A 19,437-nucleotide genomic window follows, 5' to 3' on the forward strand; every position below is an offset into this window, starting at 1 on the left:
AAATGATGTATCTTGTTCTCTATGTGAAAGATGAATCAATTTTTGAGTTTGATACACATTGTCTATTTAGCTGAATGGAGAGGTGAATGCAGAATTTAGACAAAGGAGAAAGCATTATTCTGAACAGTATTTACATTGTGGGTGGTCTTTTATATTGCGTTCAATTGTCATTAACTGTTAATGATAGCTGTTTTGGAATCTGGCTCTCATTAAGTGACTTGAGATGATGTGTAAATTATTTTTAAATTGGGATAAGGGAGTAAAAAAGAAATGTTAGGGGAAAAAATTAGAAGAAGAAGCAAAAAAAGTAACTCACGTGGAGTCTGTTCATGCCCCTGTAGAAATCTCTCCAGGATAATCCGAGCCATTAATGAGGGTGCATAGTCCACCTTCATGAAACAGAAGTAGAAAATTAAAACTGCCAAGCTGTGCCAGTGGTTGATATTCCAATATTTTGTCAACACTGAAGATTAAGTCAATTTTAATCAACCGTAACAAGCATCATTCATTAAAATCTTTTCCACTGTTGGTGGCTTCCATTGTAATAAACTGTTAAGTATGATCTGTGCTGTTGAAAAGAATAGATGGGTCAAGTTTATTGAATGTAACATTGGAAACAGCAATGAAAGGACAACTTGAAAATATTACTTACCTAAAATAGGCAAATAAGCTTTTCTGATCTCAAGTTTTGTTGGTAGGCCAATATTGTTTTCTAGTCTAGAACCCCTTTTCTATCCAACTACACTTAGATTATTTTGAGTACAATTTCAAATTTGAAAAAACTATTTACTTAATCACTTGTCAGAAACTGAGATTTGCCATAAGTTGTTTACATTAAAAAGAAGTTATAGGATAAAAGAAAAAACCTACTTTGCAGAGATACTAAGAATAAAATATGATAATAACATCTGCAGTATAAGTTTCCACACTGAGTCTGGTTTGAAATACTGCTGAAAAATTTACCAAATGCAGAGAGAGTGCAGAAAAGGAGCATGCTTTTAAATACAGACTCAAACAGAAAACAAAGGACACTCAGCGCTACAGTCATTGTAGTGGATGATAATAAAAATAATAAAGCAACTACTCATTCGTAAAAAAATTATTTTCTTTTTCAGATTGTTCATTAGCCATTGATTAATTTCACCAGGAAATATGTTTTTTTAAGAACAATGATGCCTTCCTAACAGGAGCTTTTTTTTTTTTTTTTTTTTTCATCCTGAGTATAAAGTGGGAAATGTTTCTCATCTATTATCACAAAATTTTTTTCTGGGCAGATATTCAAGCCCCATGTTCAAACCAAAATTTTATCTTGATTTAGTAACTAGACAAAGAGGGTAGCTCCATTTGTATGAACTGTTGTTTTTTTTTTTTTTTTTTTTTCAAATATGTATGTACTTGGATGCCCTTAAATTCCCCGAGTAGAAAGAAATGCATTCCACGGAGCTGCTTATTCGTAGTAACCCACATCAGGGCTGACACATGAAAAATGGTGAAATTACTGAAGGTAGTCCAGCCTGCATAAGGACTACCTTATTAGTTCAGGTACCTGCATCTCTCTAATTTTCATATTAATCATGTGTCCATCTTCCTCTGAAATAGGGCCATCATGCTTCATGTCAGAATTTAGCATGTAAGTAAAATTCATAGTGCTTCAAATCTAACTTGAAAATATTTGTGTGGAGAGAACAGAATGACGGATCATATAATCACTAACAGAACAAGATTTACTAAAATGTTCATTTTCAGGCTTGATCAGGGAAAAAAATGGTATTAAGACATTTATGAAACCAAAGATGGCTACCTAGATCCCTTATCCTAACCAAATCAACAATAACAAGGTGCTTTTGTCTAAGAGGAGGGTTGCTGTACAATATAATGTACGAGTTACATATTTCTCATCAATTTTTACAGTTTCCACTGATTAAATGTATATTGACTCATAAAATATTACCATCCCATCAGTTGCCACCAGATATAAACATATGTCCTTTAAGTATTCACTAGCACATAAACATGAGCTTGGATGTTTAGAAGTTATCATCCAGTACCCACCATCTCCAAATTCCCCTAATGCATTAATAATCATACGAAAAGTGTTTCCTCTGCACTAACTGGGCACCAAAAATAAGGGAGAAAAAAAAATCTCTACATAACTACTTCTTTGGGGGAGCTAAATATTGCTCTATATTCATCGTAAATAGTAAATATTGATGCAGGGAAATATACGGTGATGGGTTTGCTTTTTTTCATACAATTATAATATGGAAACTGAGATCAGTCCCATAAACTAAGCTCAACAGAACTATCAATTAAAAATTTGAATGAGCAGCTGTAGAGTTGGCTTGGTGATTAAGGGCACTGGCTACTCTTCCACAGGACCTGGATTCGATTCCCAGAAGCCATACAGTGGCTCACAAACATCTGCAGCCCCCTTTCCTGGGAAATCTGATACCCATCTCTGGCCTTCATGGATTTTAGACACAAACAAGGTACAGAGATATACAAACAGGCAAAAAAGCACCCCCACACATAAAAATAACAATGATTTTTAACTGAATTGAAATGAACATAACCTCCATCATCAGTGTGTGCACTTACGAATACAAACTCCACGTCTGCATCACTTTTTTCCCAGATGCACCTACCAACCTACAATGCTACAAGCTACCTCCTCTCTTTCATAAGGGATAATCTCTAAGATTCTACTTCATGCTGAGGTACCCCAAGTCACTAAGGGTATCAACTTAGAACAGCAACAGCAACAGTAAAATGTTAAAAGATCTGGACACCTTTAACATCCAAGGTGCTCGAGAAACAACAAAGTAAAATGCGTGTTTTGCTAGGAGGAGAAGACAAACTCATTCTGTGTGTTAACTATCCTATCAGACTGTGAGGACTCTTCCCGGGCTATCAAAACTGTCTAGTAACTGATGGGCAATTGCTCTTCTGCTGACTACAGCAGTGTGCAGCGGACATGAGCTGCAAGAGAGGCTATCCTTCCTTCCTAATGCAGCATGCACAACTTGCTGCTCCTGCAACGCTTAATGTTCATGGCACAGAGTCATCTTTAATGCAAACACACATTTTCTGCCTTGCCTCTCTGTTTTCCATTATAACACAACACAGAAACAGTGTGCATTTCATGCTGTCCCTACGAGGTTTGCATAAGCCATTCCAACTCAGACTCAATATTGTATTGCTCTCATTACAGTGGATAAATATTTTAGAGTTTAGGAATTAAATATTTTATTTTTTGGTAGGCTCTCTGCAACTATTGTGAACTTTCTGCAGTTTCTTCATTCACAGGAAATCTTCAGGGTTTCCTTTTGAAAATGTTAGGCTGTTAGCTGTTTCCCCACATAGGAGCAGATCAGAGTTAACAAATAAGTTCCATAAATCACTTTATACTTGGTGTTAATAAGAATATTATGTTTCTTTATGGGAAGGCGCTTTTCCATAGGCTTGTATCCTTTATTATAATAAAAGTTTACAAACAGAAAAATGAATCAAGTAAACGATACATTGTCAAATATAAAATTTCTCACTTCGTTTTTATAATAGTTAGCATAGGTTTTCTTGGCACACATCTCTTCACTTGACATAGGTATTTCTCATGCTAAATTAAGGCAACAAACCCTAAGAGCATGTTCGGAGCTGTTCGGTTGAAATTTTCCACAAAACAAGAAGCAAAGAAGCTGTTTGTACATTTGCCTTAAAAGAAGTAGACTAATTATGTCAACTGATTTATTAATTCATGAAGTTCTTTGTCCAATTATTAAAAGTACAAAGGGACCAGGGAGCAATTTAAATGTCTAACACACCTCAAAATCTTTTTTTTTTAGTTAATTACAATTCTGAGTAACACTACTCTAGATAGGCCCCTTAGGTTTAGCTCAGGTTTAAATAAAATCATAACAATAACATTACCTCATTGGCCAGCTCCAGGAGCACAGGGGCCGCTCCATTCTTCCCCACACCATTCAGGTACCTAGACAGACAAAGGCAAGTGGTCATGCAGTAACAAGGGAAGGCCAGCACAGACTTGTTGGTATCCCCTGTGTATACATGTTTCTCCTGGGCAACTGCCAAGCTCAAGTCCTGTTAAAGCGTGCTACCATCACAGGGAAGAAGTGAAGAGAAACGACAGCACGCAACGTACCTCAAACCAACACACTAATAGTGAGGCAGGAGGCATAGTCACACCAGTTTCCATTGCGTCTTAAACTTTGATAAGTGAACAGAAGTGATTTCTAACTCCCATCCATAGCGCTCTAAGCCACACACAGCCATCACACGGCAAAGAGGCAAGCTGACTTTCACAGTTTAAACAAAGCATGAAGACATGTGGGGACCTGTACCAATGAGTCCCTCCACCACTGACAGGCAATAGGAGCCATGGTCTCATTTGCCCTACATTCATGCAATAATTCCCAGCCTGCACCATCAGGCTGTACCTCAACCAGCAAACAAGCACAAATCCCTAGGTTCTCCCAGACATGGAACATGGGGCAGTTTGTCTTAATCAGATTTTGAATGTGGCATCCACCACCTCTAAAAACTGTGAAAACCAATGTCCAGTCCCAAGCCTGAACAGGAACCATCTACCAGGTGCTTAGAGTTTCTTCAGAATCTGGATCTTTTTGCTGTTGTTCTACCAGTGGATGGACCTAAGGATTCACATGCTAGGCAACGGCTCTACCATACACCTCTACCCCTAGCACTTATTTTCTTTTTTGAATATGAAACATGGTTTCAGAGTTGGCAGGCTGGCCTTGAACTCACTACATAGCCCAGGCTGTCCTTGAACCTGTGCTTCTCCTGCCTTAGCCTCCTGTGTAGATGGGATTACAGGCCGGAGGCAGTAAGGCTGGCCATAACCTAGTTTCTCTCAACTATACCTGGCCAGAATCATCCCCAGCACCGTTTGTGACATTTAACCTCTGCCTGTGTTAACTTCAGATGCAGATCCAATACATGTTCTTCAGTCTACCATCCATGACTAAGTTAGCTATCTTCATATGCTAATGGGAAGCAGCCTATAAGCCTCTGTGTCACAGAACATGGAATAAGGTGTGGCTGAGCTACAGAAGTCCCCTATCTATGAGATAGGTCCCAACATACTCAGTGAATGACCAAACTGCTAAGAGCTTTGAATTCTACCTATATGATGCTTTCCAATGTGCATATATGCTCAGCATAAAGTTTAGCTAATAATTCAGAGGAAGAGATGTGTAACAGAACATCACGCTATTTACTAAAAGTTACATAAATGTGGTCTGTCTCTTCATGCTTTATTCGACTTTCTTGTAATACCTACGTGAGATAACATAAGGCCTATATCACAAGAGGAAGTGAGATGACGATGGTGTGACCCAGCTTTAGGCTACTGCTGTTCTGATGATAGGTCAGCAGAAGGATCACAGAGCAGATGGCCATCGGTTCACTAAGCCATGGAGAGTCAAGCACTGGAAAGAGGAGGACTAATTTTCTTGTGTGTCTCAGTCATCTGTGAGTGTATTGCTGACAGGCTTGTAAGGGTCAGGGAACCAGATTTCATTCATTCTACTACACCTATCACAATTCTTGGCCTATAACAGAAGAGTATTAGTATATGCACACACATACTTTATTCATTAATCAAATAATGTTTAAAGCCACGTTAGACAACCTAGCAAAATCATGTAAGGATATTTTATCTAAAATGTCTTATTTGACTGAATAAATTAAAGTTCTTTGTTGATATTTAAAAAATGAGGTCAGTTAAATGAGTTCTGCCAATAACTGCCAGCAGCTGACACTGCAACAGAACAACATGAGCAAGGCAGAGTCGACACAAATTAGAGAGCGCGCAGTGAGATTGTTACGCTTGCAACACAACTCAAAACAACCTACCTTTCCACATACCGGGACCCTTCTTGACTGCCACTTGGTTTTGTTACAGACAAAACCAATGAGGGAACAGGGACTTCAGAAGTACGAGTGGGAGGAAAGGAAGTATGGGTTTGAAAACTGGTCCAGAGGCAAAAAGGGGAAAATAAAACCAACTCTTCCCCCACCCCAAAGAGAAATAAAGGAATCCGAAACGTGAGAACTGTGGTTGAAAGAACACAGCCCCTGAAAAATGGGAGGCTGAGAGCCTCAGCATTGACAAGTCTATCAAAGAATGAGCTAGTTACCCCGTGTGGCTGCGTCACTCCACGTGAGCGTGAGACCGCAGACTCTGAGCGCCGCGCCCATGGGTCCAGTAGTTACAGCATACCATTGTCAGGGCAGTTTCAGATTTTGAAACTTAACATTCACATAGACTCCAAATACCTTTGAGAGCTCTGGATTAGGCCTTAATCTGGGCTCTGAAAAAAGCAACAGGGAATAAAATATCCCTGTTTCTCTCATCGCAAAGGTATGACAGTCTTCAGATGACAAAAAAATAAAATAAAAAATAAAAAGATGAATACAAGATACATGCTATGATGACATTTAAAATTAGGTGGGTTGGTCAGGAAGCCCACCTCTAAGAAAATGTCTCTTGAATCTTGCTTAAAGTGGAAGAAGCAGAAAGGCCAGGCATGTGTTTGGGGGGTAAACTACTTATACTAGGGAAGTGATGTTTTGAGTCAAGTTGCATGGTTTCATAGAAAAAGATGCATCCATCACTATACTGGCAATACACAATGGAAACTTCTACCAAGTTTAGAGAAACAGAAGATGGTCAAACAATAATCCCAAGGTACACGGTTTGCATGCATCCCGTCAGTGCAAATTCCTAGCGCTCTGAGTACAAAGACTCCTTGCTAGCTCATGCAAGGAAACCAGCCCCAAGGCACTGATGGAATCTGCCCAGGCCAGCACAGTGACGCACATCTGAAGCCACACAGCTGGAGGGAGAAGGAGTACTGCAACCCCTTGGTCAGCCAGTGTAGCTGGAGCATTCAGCTCTGGAGTCACTCAGACACAATATCTCAAATGAATGAATGAATACGTGAAGCACCATGGGGGAAGACAACTGACATCAACTTCTGGCCTCCATACTCATGTACTCCCACACCCACACACATATACATACATCCCACACAGAGGAAAGACCCTTAAGTGAAGACCTATTTTATGATGTCTGATTGGAAGACCTATGATCATGACATTATAGCCTTGTCTTAAAAACAAAATAAATGAGTTAGAGACACAGATCTGTAGTAGAGCCATTCCCCAGCATGCACAAGACCCTGGCCCAATCCCCAGTATAAAACACACAAAAAGCCCTAGCTCTGCTACTGTTTTCTTTCCTTTTGGAATGTTCCTCCTTTCCAACAAGCCAGCAAAGGCCACTCGTGTTTGTAAATGTGTCTGTTTACCATTATTCCGGACACTCCATATGGATAATTGACAAAGCTGTGCTGCACTCTATAAACACAGCTATGCTGACACTTCTCTTACTGAAATTCACATTTAGGAACACAGCTATCTTCCACTTTCTAGAATAGCGAAAGGTAGGTGTTACGTCTTCTTCACGAGTGCAGGAGCAGTTACCATCAGAACAGAAATGTTCAGCAAATGGGCATTTCAGCTTTTTGTTGCTATGATAAGAAAATCAACCCGAGGAAGGGAAAGATCTTTTTTTTTTTTTTTGCTCATGGTTTTAGGGCAGGGCTGTCCAGCTCCATTGCTCTCAGGTCTGAGATGAAGAAAATCATGGCAGAGGGCCATGGTGGAAGAAAGCAGCTACTTACTGTATGTCAGCCAGGAAACAGACAGGAAGGGGCCAAGGTAAGATATAGGCTCCAAAGACAGACCCCCCAGTAACCTACTGAAAGGTGTGACCTACACACATGGCAGGTCTTCCCTCTTTACCTATTCCTATCCCAAACTGCTCTTGTTTTATTTAAACTGAGAAGAATGTTTTCCTCTTCCCAGGCATTTGTCAATCCAATCAAGCTGACTCTCAGGATTAGCATCACAGTGGAATCAATGTTCAGAAACCAGTTTTATCATGTTCTGTCAATATCAGGTCTCAACAATTCTTTTCTCCATGTCAACATCTTAGAAAATTCAATTGATCTGATTCTATATAGCTACGAAAGCTGTTTCCTGAGCCAGTGTGGTTAGAAGGGATGGGAGATAGGATTTCCAAAGTTGCTTCACATGTGAACTTACAGATGTGGCCATCTGTGGCTGTCAATACTCATTGTCAGCCTGAGTGGCTTTGGAATCACCCAGGGCTGAGTGTATGAGGGTGCTGAGGGTGCTTCCAGTGGGGAACAAAGGAGGAAAGGCCCATCAGGAAGGGAGGCAATAAAAGGAGGAAGTCAGCTGAGTACCAACATTCCTTGTTCTCTGCCCATAAGTGAAGAGTGTCTGCAACACCCCTCTGCTGCCATGAACTCTGCCATGCAGAATACATTCACAAACCATAGAGCAGAGCAAATCCTTCCTTCCTTAGCTAACACATGTCAGAAACTTTGACCCAGCAATGGAAAACCAACCATGTGTGTACACAAAAGCCTATGTGTAAATGCAAAACAATCAAGATAAATTTCACCAAGGATACTCCTGTATGGAAATAAAATAGCACAGTTAGAAAGAATAGAGAACTGTTTTCAAATAAATACAGTAACTATCCAACTGAGAAGACCCCACCCCCAATGCATAAGCCCAGGAACACACTTTTTGCGGTTATCCTGATCCTATGAAATTTTAATGAATCACGGTGCTCTCACGGTTACTACTGACTTCGAATTCCTAACTAACATAATCTCAACGCTAGCTGGAATGTGGATTCAGAGGTACTCTGACTGCTGGCAGGAACATAACCAAGACACTTCTAGACAGTAATTTAGCAACATATAATCAATTTCTAAATGTCCGCACTGTTTGCACCAGTAATTACATACACAGAAATCAACTAGTGCCGATGAGTCAAGCATCAAGATGTTTGCCACAGTATTATTTACAATATCAGAGCACTGGGGACATATTCGGCCCTCAGGAGAATACCGTGGGAAGTTCAGCCTTTTACATGCTGAAGAAAGCCAACTAATAAAAGAAAAGGCTTTTTACAAAACAATATTATATCACATACATTTTTCCACAATAAAACGAGGACTCATAGTTGTACATGTAATATGATCTCGTCTATGTAAAAATGGGTTGTCAGAAGGCTGGGATGAAATTTTAACCAGTAGTTATCTCTGAGTGGCACAATTATGGGCAATCGCTCATTCCTTTCTATGCCATCAGAAAGGTGCTTAATTTTCACAGCGGGTGGCATTACTTTCATAAAGGAAAAAATTAAATAAGTTGTTATTAACATTTTCCCATTGCTTAAATACGTGTGGATAAAACACAAGTTGCCTTTATTCTAACCACCTAAAAAACAAACAAGAACCTTTCAAAGCCAATTTACCTTAGCAAAACCGGGGACATTTGACCTGCACGTTCCAATAATAGGCTGGTGAGGTAGGTCCGCCTAGAAGATGACAGCATGGCTAACTCCCACAGGCGGAGCAAACTGCCCCTGAATCAAGAACTGGGGGACACCTTTCCTCTGAGTCTCTATTAGGGCCCCCATTCTTGTTTTGTTTCGAATGTTTTCATGCCTCACCATAACTGCGACTCTATCTAAAAAATGCAAAGGAACAAATACATTTCTACATCCTCTTCACTACCCACTCTACTTACGGCTCCTGTTCACTATGCAGTAACTACACCTACTTAAATTTTTTATTTTGAAGTAAAACTATCCAGCTAACAGAGAAGAGTTCACATATCATAAATGTGTAATGATGTACACATTTCTTTTTAGTGCTGATGATGGAATCCATGGCCTTGCATCAGCTAAGCAAGTACTCTACACCAGACTAACCCAAATGCTCTTTCTGTTTTTATATCAGCATCCCCAAAGCTGGCACTACAAGCTGGTGCCACTAGGCTTTGCATATACATACACAGATACATACATACAACATCTATCTATATATGTATAGTGTATATACACATATACATATAATAGATTAATTAAGCTTTTAAGAGTAGATGGTTTTGAAATGACTTCATTAAAGGTCTTTTTCAGGGAGGCAAATGGGAGCGAGAGTAGCCCCGTCACTCTCCAACACTGCTTTCCTCTCCCATCATATAGGGCTTAACAACTCAACATGGCCCTGATTCCATCTGACAGCATAGAACTATAAAGTTCACAAATAAAAATTGTATTTCTTTTATACAGATGTGGTGGTACAGGTCTCCAAGCACAGGCTGAATCAGGTGAACTGCCAAATCAGGGACCAACTTGGGCTGTATAATGACACCCTGTCTTAAAACAAACAATTACCTCTTGGTATGCATAAATAAATAAATAAATAAATAAATAAATAAATAGAGTGGCATTTCAAGATATATTTTTTAATTATCTAGGTGCCTGGTCTCATAAAATTATTTTATGTCCTGTAGAAAATATATGCAAATTTCATCAAGGTAGCTATGACTTTTCTCAATATGTATAAAGACTTTTTTAGAAAGAAATTCTGAACACAATGTATGGGGGGATGATTCACACATCTTTAATATCTTTACTATTCAAACCAAAGGTGATCATTTACCAATGTGGCAGAGTGGATAACTTTTTAAAAGAAAATCTAATTTCAATAGTTTCTTTAAACCTTAAATCTTTTTATAATTTTGTAAACTTTATTATTTTAAAAAAGTTTGCAAATAGACAAAAATATTATACACCAAAATCAACGAGAGCCTGAAGTCTGCACAATTCAATGACCCTCCAACAGATAACACCTCACCCAGTCAACAAATGTTGGAGAGATGTTAAGAAAAAAAGAACACACACTTCACTGTTCGTGAGGTGCAAATTAATACAGCCATTGTGGAAGTCAGTTTGGAGATGTCTCAAAAACTTAAAAACAGAACTACCATATGCCCCAGCTCTTTCACTCCTGGGCCTAAACCCAGAAACTCCAGACCCTATCATAGAGATATCTGAACCCCAATTTTATTGCTGCCTTACTACTATAGCAAGGAAAATGAACCATCCTAGTTTGTCCCTCAACAGCTGAATGATAATGAAAACTTAGTATATATCATTACCATTTATTATTATTTATTTACATCAAAATGATGGTAACAAATGTCAGAATAAAGGACCTGTTTGTCTCAGAATAGTAAAGCTGAAATTTAACTATTCTTTGAACACTACGCTGTTGGTTTAACTCAAGATTTTCTTCAAAAACACAAAGCCCTCATTAAAACATGACAGTTGTGTAAAATGATACGTCTCCATAAGTGCTTGTTTGATGAAGGTCTTTCTTAAATACCTAAAATGGCTAACCCAACATATACGAGGCAAAATACTACGCTGGATTTCCATCTCATTCTTTGCCAGCTTTCTGATCTGAGGAAGAAATAAATGAAAATTGGTTTGAAAACTTGCACATATACATATAGGGCATGTGTGTATAGATGGACCTATGTATCCATAAAAGACATACCCTTATTCAAAATTTCAAGTAGCCAAATAAGGTTCGGTAACAGGGATTTCATCTCATATAGGACGTGCGTCCACACCTGAGCTGTCACCATCGCCGCATTCGTCACACTTGCCGAAGAAAGCACTTACAAATTTACTGAAAAATAGACTAAAAGTTTTAAATAGCAGTTTAAATAGACAGTATGGAAAGGCAGTCTAATGATCTAATTTATTCATAACAATTATTACAATTAATAGGTGCTGTGATACCCTCTAGTGGGGCAGCCAGGTCATACCTCTGGTAATAACTTTCAATCGCTTCTGGAGTGTGATGTTTGGCATGTGTTCTCTTAATATGCTTCTGAAACAAAACACACACACACACACACACAAAACATTTTTATGTTGTGTCACAGATCAGGTTCAAGAACAGCAAAGACATATTTCTTTATCCCAGGGGCAAGCATATGGGGCAAATGGGTAATGGCTTGGGGATCTGGGCAGTGGCAGGATTTCCTTTCCTGCTACAGCTATGCATTTTAATCTCCTGTGTGGCTGGGATGTCTTCAGAATGTACCACAAGTACAGTATATATGTAAAAGCCACCAGGGTCATAGTAATTGAATCTAAATAAGTTTGCTTAGGGCTGCTGAGGGCAAGGAAAACTTGTTCCCTCTTTCAACCTTTGTATTAATTTCCCCTCAATTCAATTCCATCTAAGTCCTCTGCACTCGGGCTTTACAATCCAATCGCCATATTTAACCAGGAAGAACACTGCTTAAAAACAACTTATTTGAAAACTACAAAAAGTAATTCCATAGAGACTTGCCACTTGACTGACACCTGTCATCTCATGATAAATGACTCCATTTTCTGCCTTTCTTGCCTTCTGCCACTCCAGCAGTGGTCATTTATCATCATCTCTGTCAGCAATGGGAAGCGGCACTGACAGTGCAAGTCAGCAAACATTTAGCACATGGAGCCACGCAACACAGGGAAATTATTATTGTCAGAATAATAATGGTTTAGCATAATTTATTACAGGTCCACCAAATAAGCAAAGGCTAGATGTTATTAGACAGATGGATGGGTAGGCTTGGCAGGCCTCCACTGAGACGCAGGCAGAGCTTGATGTGGAAAGGGGAACATCCTCCAACCCAATCAGAGAGCTGGCAGTTCAATTACAAAGAAATAAAGGGACATTCATCATTCAATTAGGCACCTGTCAACCCTCACAAAGGAGAAAACTTCTAACCTGGTACTCCTGGGAGAAGATGCTCAGCAGAGTGGCCTGCGATTGACTGGAACAAATAAAAGAAGGACAAAGTTAATTACTGGAGTGCACAGCAAAGAAATAAAAGAGAAAGGACCTTCAAAGGTAGGCCCGCTGCCCTGTAATCCAACAGAACACGAAAACAAGTGTGGAGAAGTTGTTCCAGATGAGAACCTCACACAAAGGCTTCCTGCCGCGAGGTCAAGGAGAGAGGAAGAGCGGATGCCAAGAAAGAACCGGTCCTGATGCAGGAAGCATATCATTTGGATTCTCTGCAACCTCAGGATGGCTGTATCATATCTGCAGTATAAAATGGGGTTTTATACTACAAAGGACTACAAGAAAAAGGTTTCGTACCACAAACGAATGAGTTGCTCCTGGGAACAGGAGAAAGCACACACTTCACTGACTGACAGCACTCCAAGGTTTATCTTGTAGGCTGTCCCAGATTCAGGAGGGGAAACACTGTTCTTAACTAGAGGTAGCACAGAGGCTAACAGACCATTCTCACCTTCTGGCAAGCTCTGAAAATAGAAGTGAAGGCAGCAGGAAGTGGTGGTCTGCACAAGGCTTCACTCCTGAAGACTACAGTTAGCCTTAGTTACCCAGAAGTCGCAGTGCCAAACACTTGGCAGTGAAGCAACTGGGACACCTTCTTCCCAAACAGAAAGTTTGCTTCTGCACCTGTCTTCTTGAGAGAATATTTCTCTACAGTGTCAACACCCACTGCTGCCCTCTGTCTACCCTTGGTGGATACATCCACCTTACCCTACTATGACAATGACTCCTTTTGATGCAGTCTTCTAGTAAATGCAAACTGAGGAGTCTGTGATTTAAGTAATTTGACTTTCACAGTATGCCAACAGTCTGTGAACATTAATGTTTTTATTTATGAATGAACCCTCCCAAGTGTATCACCAGTTCAGAGAGTTTGAAATAAAAATTGACTCCACATTTGTCTGCTCCCTGCCAGTGTCCGCAGCTTCTGGAAACCATCAGGGGTTTGGCTTCTGACCCTACTTACCAGGACCAAATTATATAAGGAAGTTTTAAAGGGAAAAAAAAAAAAAAACCCCAAAAAAACAAAAACAAAAACAAAAGTAAGGCCAGCAAGATGGCTCAGTGAGTAAAGGTGCTGACAACCTGATTTCAATCTCCACACATGTGCCATCACACACATGCACCCATACATGTACACACACACACACACACACACATATTCAATACAAATACATGTAAAATTAATAATATAATCCCAGAACTCTGGAACTGAGGCAGGAGGATTGCTGAAGGTTTGAGGCCTATATTGCAAGTAGCAGATCAACCTTGGCTATAGAGTAAAATTCTATCTTGGGGAAGGTGGGGAACAGAGAGAGAAAGAGGGTGAAAGAGACAGATTGAGACTATCTCCAGAGTAGGGGGAATCTATAGATAGATGTTCACCCAGGAAAGTGCATATATAATTAAAGAACTATTTCAGTATGTCGAAAAGTACCGAGAAAAGACAGAGGACAATTATACATTTATTAGTCAATTTTCTTAATTTTCTTTTAAATTTAGAAACCATCATTTAAAAAATTAAGTGTGTGTGTGTGTTGCCTGAACGTAACATGCAAATCACATAACCTTAGTAGGGTTAGGAAAAAAAAATGCCAAAATAAAGGTCCAATGTGTAAACTACTCAAGAAAGTAAAATGCTTCATATCTATACATGATTATGAGACCTCTCCTCATAGTACAAAACTGACTGTTGTTGTTGACCATTTGACAGTACACAAGTCCATTTCTAGGTTTCAAAGAGTATGATAAAAGCATTGGTTGGAAAGACATAAGATGCTGGGCATGGTGGTGCATGCTGGAGCTGAGTTTGAAGCCAGCCTGGTCTACCTGGTCTACAGAATGAGTTCCAGGACAGCCAGGGCTACACAAAGAAATCCTGGCATGGGAAAAGAAAACCCATAAACAAACAGTTCCAAGTGAGTCCGGTCACGGCTTGGGACACTGTAGGATGAGATCATGTATTTAACTAGAGAAGGTCTTTAAACTGCTTGGTTCAGTTCAGCTAAAACCATGGGCAGAGACTAATGGAGCAGCCAAGTTTCTCTGTGAAAAGGAGGCCAGAAGTCCCACCCACAAACACTGTTGGGAAAAAACAACTGGCTAAAACCAAAGCCAAAACATAACTCATGTTATACCAACAAGGAAGACTGGCTCCCAGGATATTTTGGTTTTCCAGAACAAAGCTTCAGAAAAACAGGTGACCTCTGATAAATAATTTGCAGGCCAACTCTCTACTCCAGTCTGTGTTGATCTAGCAAGCCAACATGTGATAAAAACCAGAAGAGGAGCCTTGAGGCAAGCTAGGATACTGACACCAGTGTCCTCTCCCTCCACTTGCCTCAGTGGCTGATGCTCAGAGGGTGCTGAGTCTCGGCAGGCGGGAAGGCCAACAGTCTCAACCTCTCAAAGCTACAGCACTGAAGGGTGCAGGGGATGGCCGGCCAGTCACTACAGCAGCAGAAAGAGACCAGAGGGCAGTGAAGAATTCATTCTGTCGGCCAGGATAAGAACAATAGTTTACAGAGCGCACTGCATGACGGTAGCAGGTGGGGCAGTGACTAGAACACCTCCTGCAGCAAAAAGTGGAGTCCATCTAGAAGTGTTTTCAGTCAGGATAAGACTCTGTATGTGAAGTTTCCTGCATATAATTTCCACCACAAGAAGAATACAGTCCACTGTGTCTAGTGTCCAGTTCTGACACATTAACTCACCAACCTCCAACAGCTGCTAATAGCTTTATTTTAAGGAGGAAGAAATTCAGGAAGAAGCTTTTAACTTAAAACAAACAATTACGCACCGAGATAAGGTGGTGAATAAAAATCCACATCCAATTCCGGAACTCTCAGCCTCCATGGTGCTTGTGTCTTCCTAACAGTTCCTAGAAAATGGCTAGGCAAGGCATGCATGCTAACACCTCTGACAGGCATTTACGGGGCTGTAGGTATACTACAGACCACCCTGAAAGGTGTAGCATGCTGCTTTTCTGATAGAAAATTAAAGGCACAAGAAGTCAAATGTTTTGACCAAATAAAATGGCTTTAGATAATATTCCCTTCTTTAAAAAATCAAAATGTGGTTTTCCTTTAATGAGGTGCATAAAATACAATTTTCTTTTTGTGTTGAAAGATAAAGGGACTACTGATGGCAGGAAACAGTCTGGGGTAAGAAGGCTGGTCGGTACATTCTATTATTCTCTTTATGGATAAGATGGATTTTCACTACAACCATTGCCTGGGGTGTTTCTATAAGACTGTACACATGCCTTTTACTTGAATGTTATTTTCATTTCCTAACTTAACATCTCACATAAAAATGGTAGAAACACTTTCTAAGGTGCTAATCTGATAAAACAATATTTAATGAAGAGTTTCCCACCTATAAAGAACATATTCTGTGTAAAATCCAGATTTCATGGTTGACAGCCATCTAATCTACAGCTTGCCTGTGTTTTCACTGTGTCCAAAGAATACAGATTTGCTTGTATCTATACACAAATGGAATATCTAAAAATTATGAGTATTAAAAGATACTTTATAATATTCTTTCATCATAAAAGACAGTCACATCTATCCATCCCACTAGAACTCTTCTTTCTTAAATTTTTGTGAAGAAAACAAAAATATTACCACATGGAAAAAATTACCAAGTGTGCAGCATAACAAATTAGTATTTTTAAAAGATGAAAGCAAACCATGTAAGAACTTAGGTCAATACCTTCATGACCCGGAGGGCCAGCCATGCAACATCTTTCAGCTAAGGAATGATAGTTCTTATGCTCTTCTCTTTGATTTCCTCTAATTTCCCGTGACAAATATGTGCCTTACAAGTAAGTAGTGTCTACTGGTGGACATTGCAAGAACCAGCTTGCACAGTACATGTTTTTTTTTGTTTGTTTGGTACCTGCCTCCTCACCTAACATGTCTACAAGAGGGACTCGTCCACATTAGACACGGGTGCAGTTCACTGCTTTCCGTTCACATTTACTCTTGTGGTGATATATGTCTATGGTCCCACCTCAATGCTTGGGATGCTCAGAGGTACTCCAATCTCTGCTGGCCTCTAAACTTTGTCCAGTGGCCCTATAAAGCTATCAAAAGTACTGCTTGGAACATGACTATACTACACGTGACCAAAGGCTAACTGATTAAGAATTTAAGGATTTCAAGGGTATCCCCCAAAAACTGTTACCTTCAAAAACCTCTAGAAAATATGGAGTAATGATGGAACATGTAAAATCAGGCAGTAATAATGGCCAAGAGAAACTCAGACAGCTTGCTATCTACCAGAATCAAAGAGACATGAATTGAGCTACTGTACAGAGTCCTAAATAAACTATACAATGCAGGACATCTTTGCTAGTCTTAAGGCAGAACATGGTACATTTATTTTCAAATAGAAAAGAACATGCTCCCAAGAACACTTAACACATTCTAAAGACCAGAAAGTAGAGAACTTACACTAGCAGATTATCCTAATTAACAAATTTGAAAAAAAACAGTATTTACAAAAAAAAAGCGTATTATAGAATTACATCCACATTTTATATAAGCTATCCACAGCATAAACCCACAAAATGTAACCATTTTTCCATGGCCATCTAAGACATGGTGAGACTAGCAACAGTCAGCTCCACTATGGCTACCCCACGCGAAGGAGAACAGGGAAGGAACTGAAGTCGTCAATCATACCCATAATAGTCCATATCTTTTTTAATCTAATGGGGAAAGGTAATATAGTGTTAGAATGTTTCCTTTTTATGTAAGAAACATATAAAGCAAAGAGGGAGATGAAGAGGTCCCTAATATTATCTCTAGACATTTATATCACGAGGTATATCTCATAATGAAACTAAATAGGTAAACTCAGGGAAGGAACTGAGGAGCCCTTAGATAAATTGATCTCTGACATTCTCTCTGCTCTAAAGCCTCCTATTCCAAATGTTCCAATTAATTAGTCTTAGTATCTATACCTCTTACCTTCCTAATTAAATTTAAGTATTAACTTTTCAGAACAAGCTATAACATAAATCAGATAAAGAAGAGAAGCCTGGGTGACGGGTACTTAATTATGGCAGCCAGTTCAGACTCCTGATCATTCCTCTCCTAGGAAATTCTGATAACATAACAAAATATCTAAGTAATAATTTAACAGGAAAAGTTTACTTGCCATCTTTTCAAATTTCAACTTATCTTCCTGCAATGACATTGTTAATCAGATTAAACTATACTATGAGAAGAAGTTTTGAATTAAACGTGTGGTCATTTTATTATGAAAGAAAAGGTTAACAGACAGTAAGATCTTAGGGTGGCCTACATGTGACAGTATTTATACTATTTCCCTTACTGAATAAAATCCAACTTTCTTCTAGTTCTTTCTTTCCTCTGGCTGGCTATATCTCACCTTCCAGGAATGGCTCCGTTTTTCTAATCCATAACCTACCTTCCTTTTAATCTCTCTTTCTTTCTCAATCATTTTTCTTTCAATCCTCCCCCCCCATACACCTCTCTTTTGCTCCCTCCATTCCTCTCCCTCTCCCTCCTTTCCTGAGTATTGGGATTATAGGAAACACCGCCATGTCTGGCCGTTTATCACTTCTTTTCCATCAGTACATCTTTGCTCTAACAGGCCTTTAGTTCCTAAGCTGCTAGCTCGCAGCAATCCAACTTCTGTTCCACCCCTCAATGGTCACAAAAGTCACAGACAGACCTCTTAATCAGTACATCTCAAAACCACCCCCTCCCTTACTTCTGAGCAGCTCTGACCAAAACAACTCTGAAAATAATCTGAGGAGGAAATGATTTATGTTCATGGCTTTGGGATGTTGGTCTGTGGTTGCCTGGACCCTTTGCTTGGGCAGAATGTGAGAGCACTGGATGTGGGGGGAGAAGGTGTGTCACTTCACAGGCAACAAGAAGCAGAGATCGGAAGGGATGGAGACCAGGCATAACCGACTGACCTACTGCCTCCAAGTAAGTCTCACCTGAGGTTTCCAAACCTTCCAAAACAGCCACCAGCAAGGGACCAAGTGTTCAACAAAGGAGCTCATGGGAAATGTTTCATAATCTCAGCTCAACACAGTATTCTGCTACAGATCCTCTCCACAACATCTATTCCTTTGAGGGTCCTTCTTTTCAGAAGAGGTCTTTCCTTCTCTGGATTCCAGACTTAACTTTCCTTCTATCTTTCTTTCACTGGCTGTTTGCTTTCTTTCCTGGGTTTTCCAGAGAGATCTCTTCAGCCTTTTCCTCTTTCACCCTACATGCTAGTCCAGCTGAAAGAACATACTGCTGTGCTCCAAACAACAACTCCCATAGCTCCCAAACAGACAATAAGCCTGCATGAACTGTTACGAGGGTGAGGAGTTAGCACAATCCTGCTCTTTATTAGATTTCCCCCTACTTTGTCACAGGCATCTCTCAATCAAACTGACCATTCCCTTCCTTTCCCACAGACATGCTTTCAGTCCCTACCTCTGTCAAATATTTGTTTCATAAACGCAGAGACACAAACTAGGAATGCCTTGGTCATTCCAGACTCATGCCTCTCCGCCAGCCTGAGACATCTCGTTCATCTCATTACCTCTTGTTGATTCTATCATAAAAAAAAAAAAAAAAAAAAAAAAAAAAAAAAAAGCTTG

General features: G+C 39.7%; 1 protein-coding gene across 6 annotated transcripts in view; it reads right to left on the reverse strand.

Moving 5' to 3' along the window:
* Window positions 1-19,437, reverse strand: part of Cdin1 (CDAN1 interacting nuclease 1) — a 211,120-nt gene that overhangs the window by 143,626 nt on the left and 48,057 nt on the right. For 3 of the 6 annotated variants that reach the window (XM_021638621.2, XM_021638620.2, XM_060372071.1), the window contains exons 2-5: window positions 12,723-12,768; window positions 11,764-11,828; window positions 3,928-3,988; window positions 317-389 (exon numbers count right to left, since the gene is read on the reverse strand). In XM_021638621.2, the coding sequence (XP_021494296.1) occupies window positions 317-389; window positions 3,928-3,988; window positions 11,764-11,828; window positions 12,723-12,768 (245 nt within the window). The remainder of the gene's footprint in view (window positions 1-316; window positions 390-3,927; window positions 3,989-11,763; window positions 11,829-12,722; window positions 12,769-19,437) is intronic. The other 3 variants (XM_060372073.1, XM_060372072.1, XM_060372070.1) reach the window with 2 other exon arrangements.

Source organism: Meriones unguiculatus, chromosome 18, assembly GCF_030254825.1.
Source record: "Meriones unguiculatus strain TT.TT164.6M chromosome 18, Bangor_MerUng_6.1, whole genome shotgun sequence".
In the NCBI taxonomy this organism is placed as follows: domain Eukaryota; kingdom Metazoa; phylum Chordata; class Mammalia; order Rodentia; family Muridae; genus Meriones; species Meriones unguiculatus.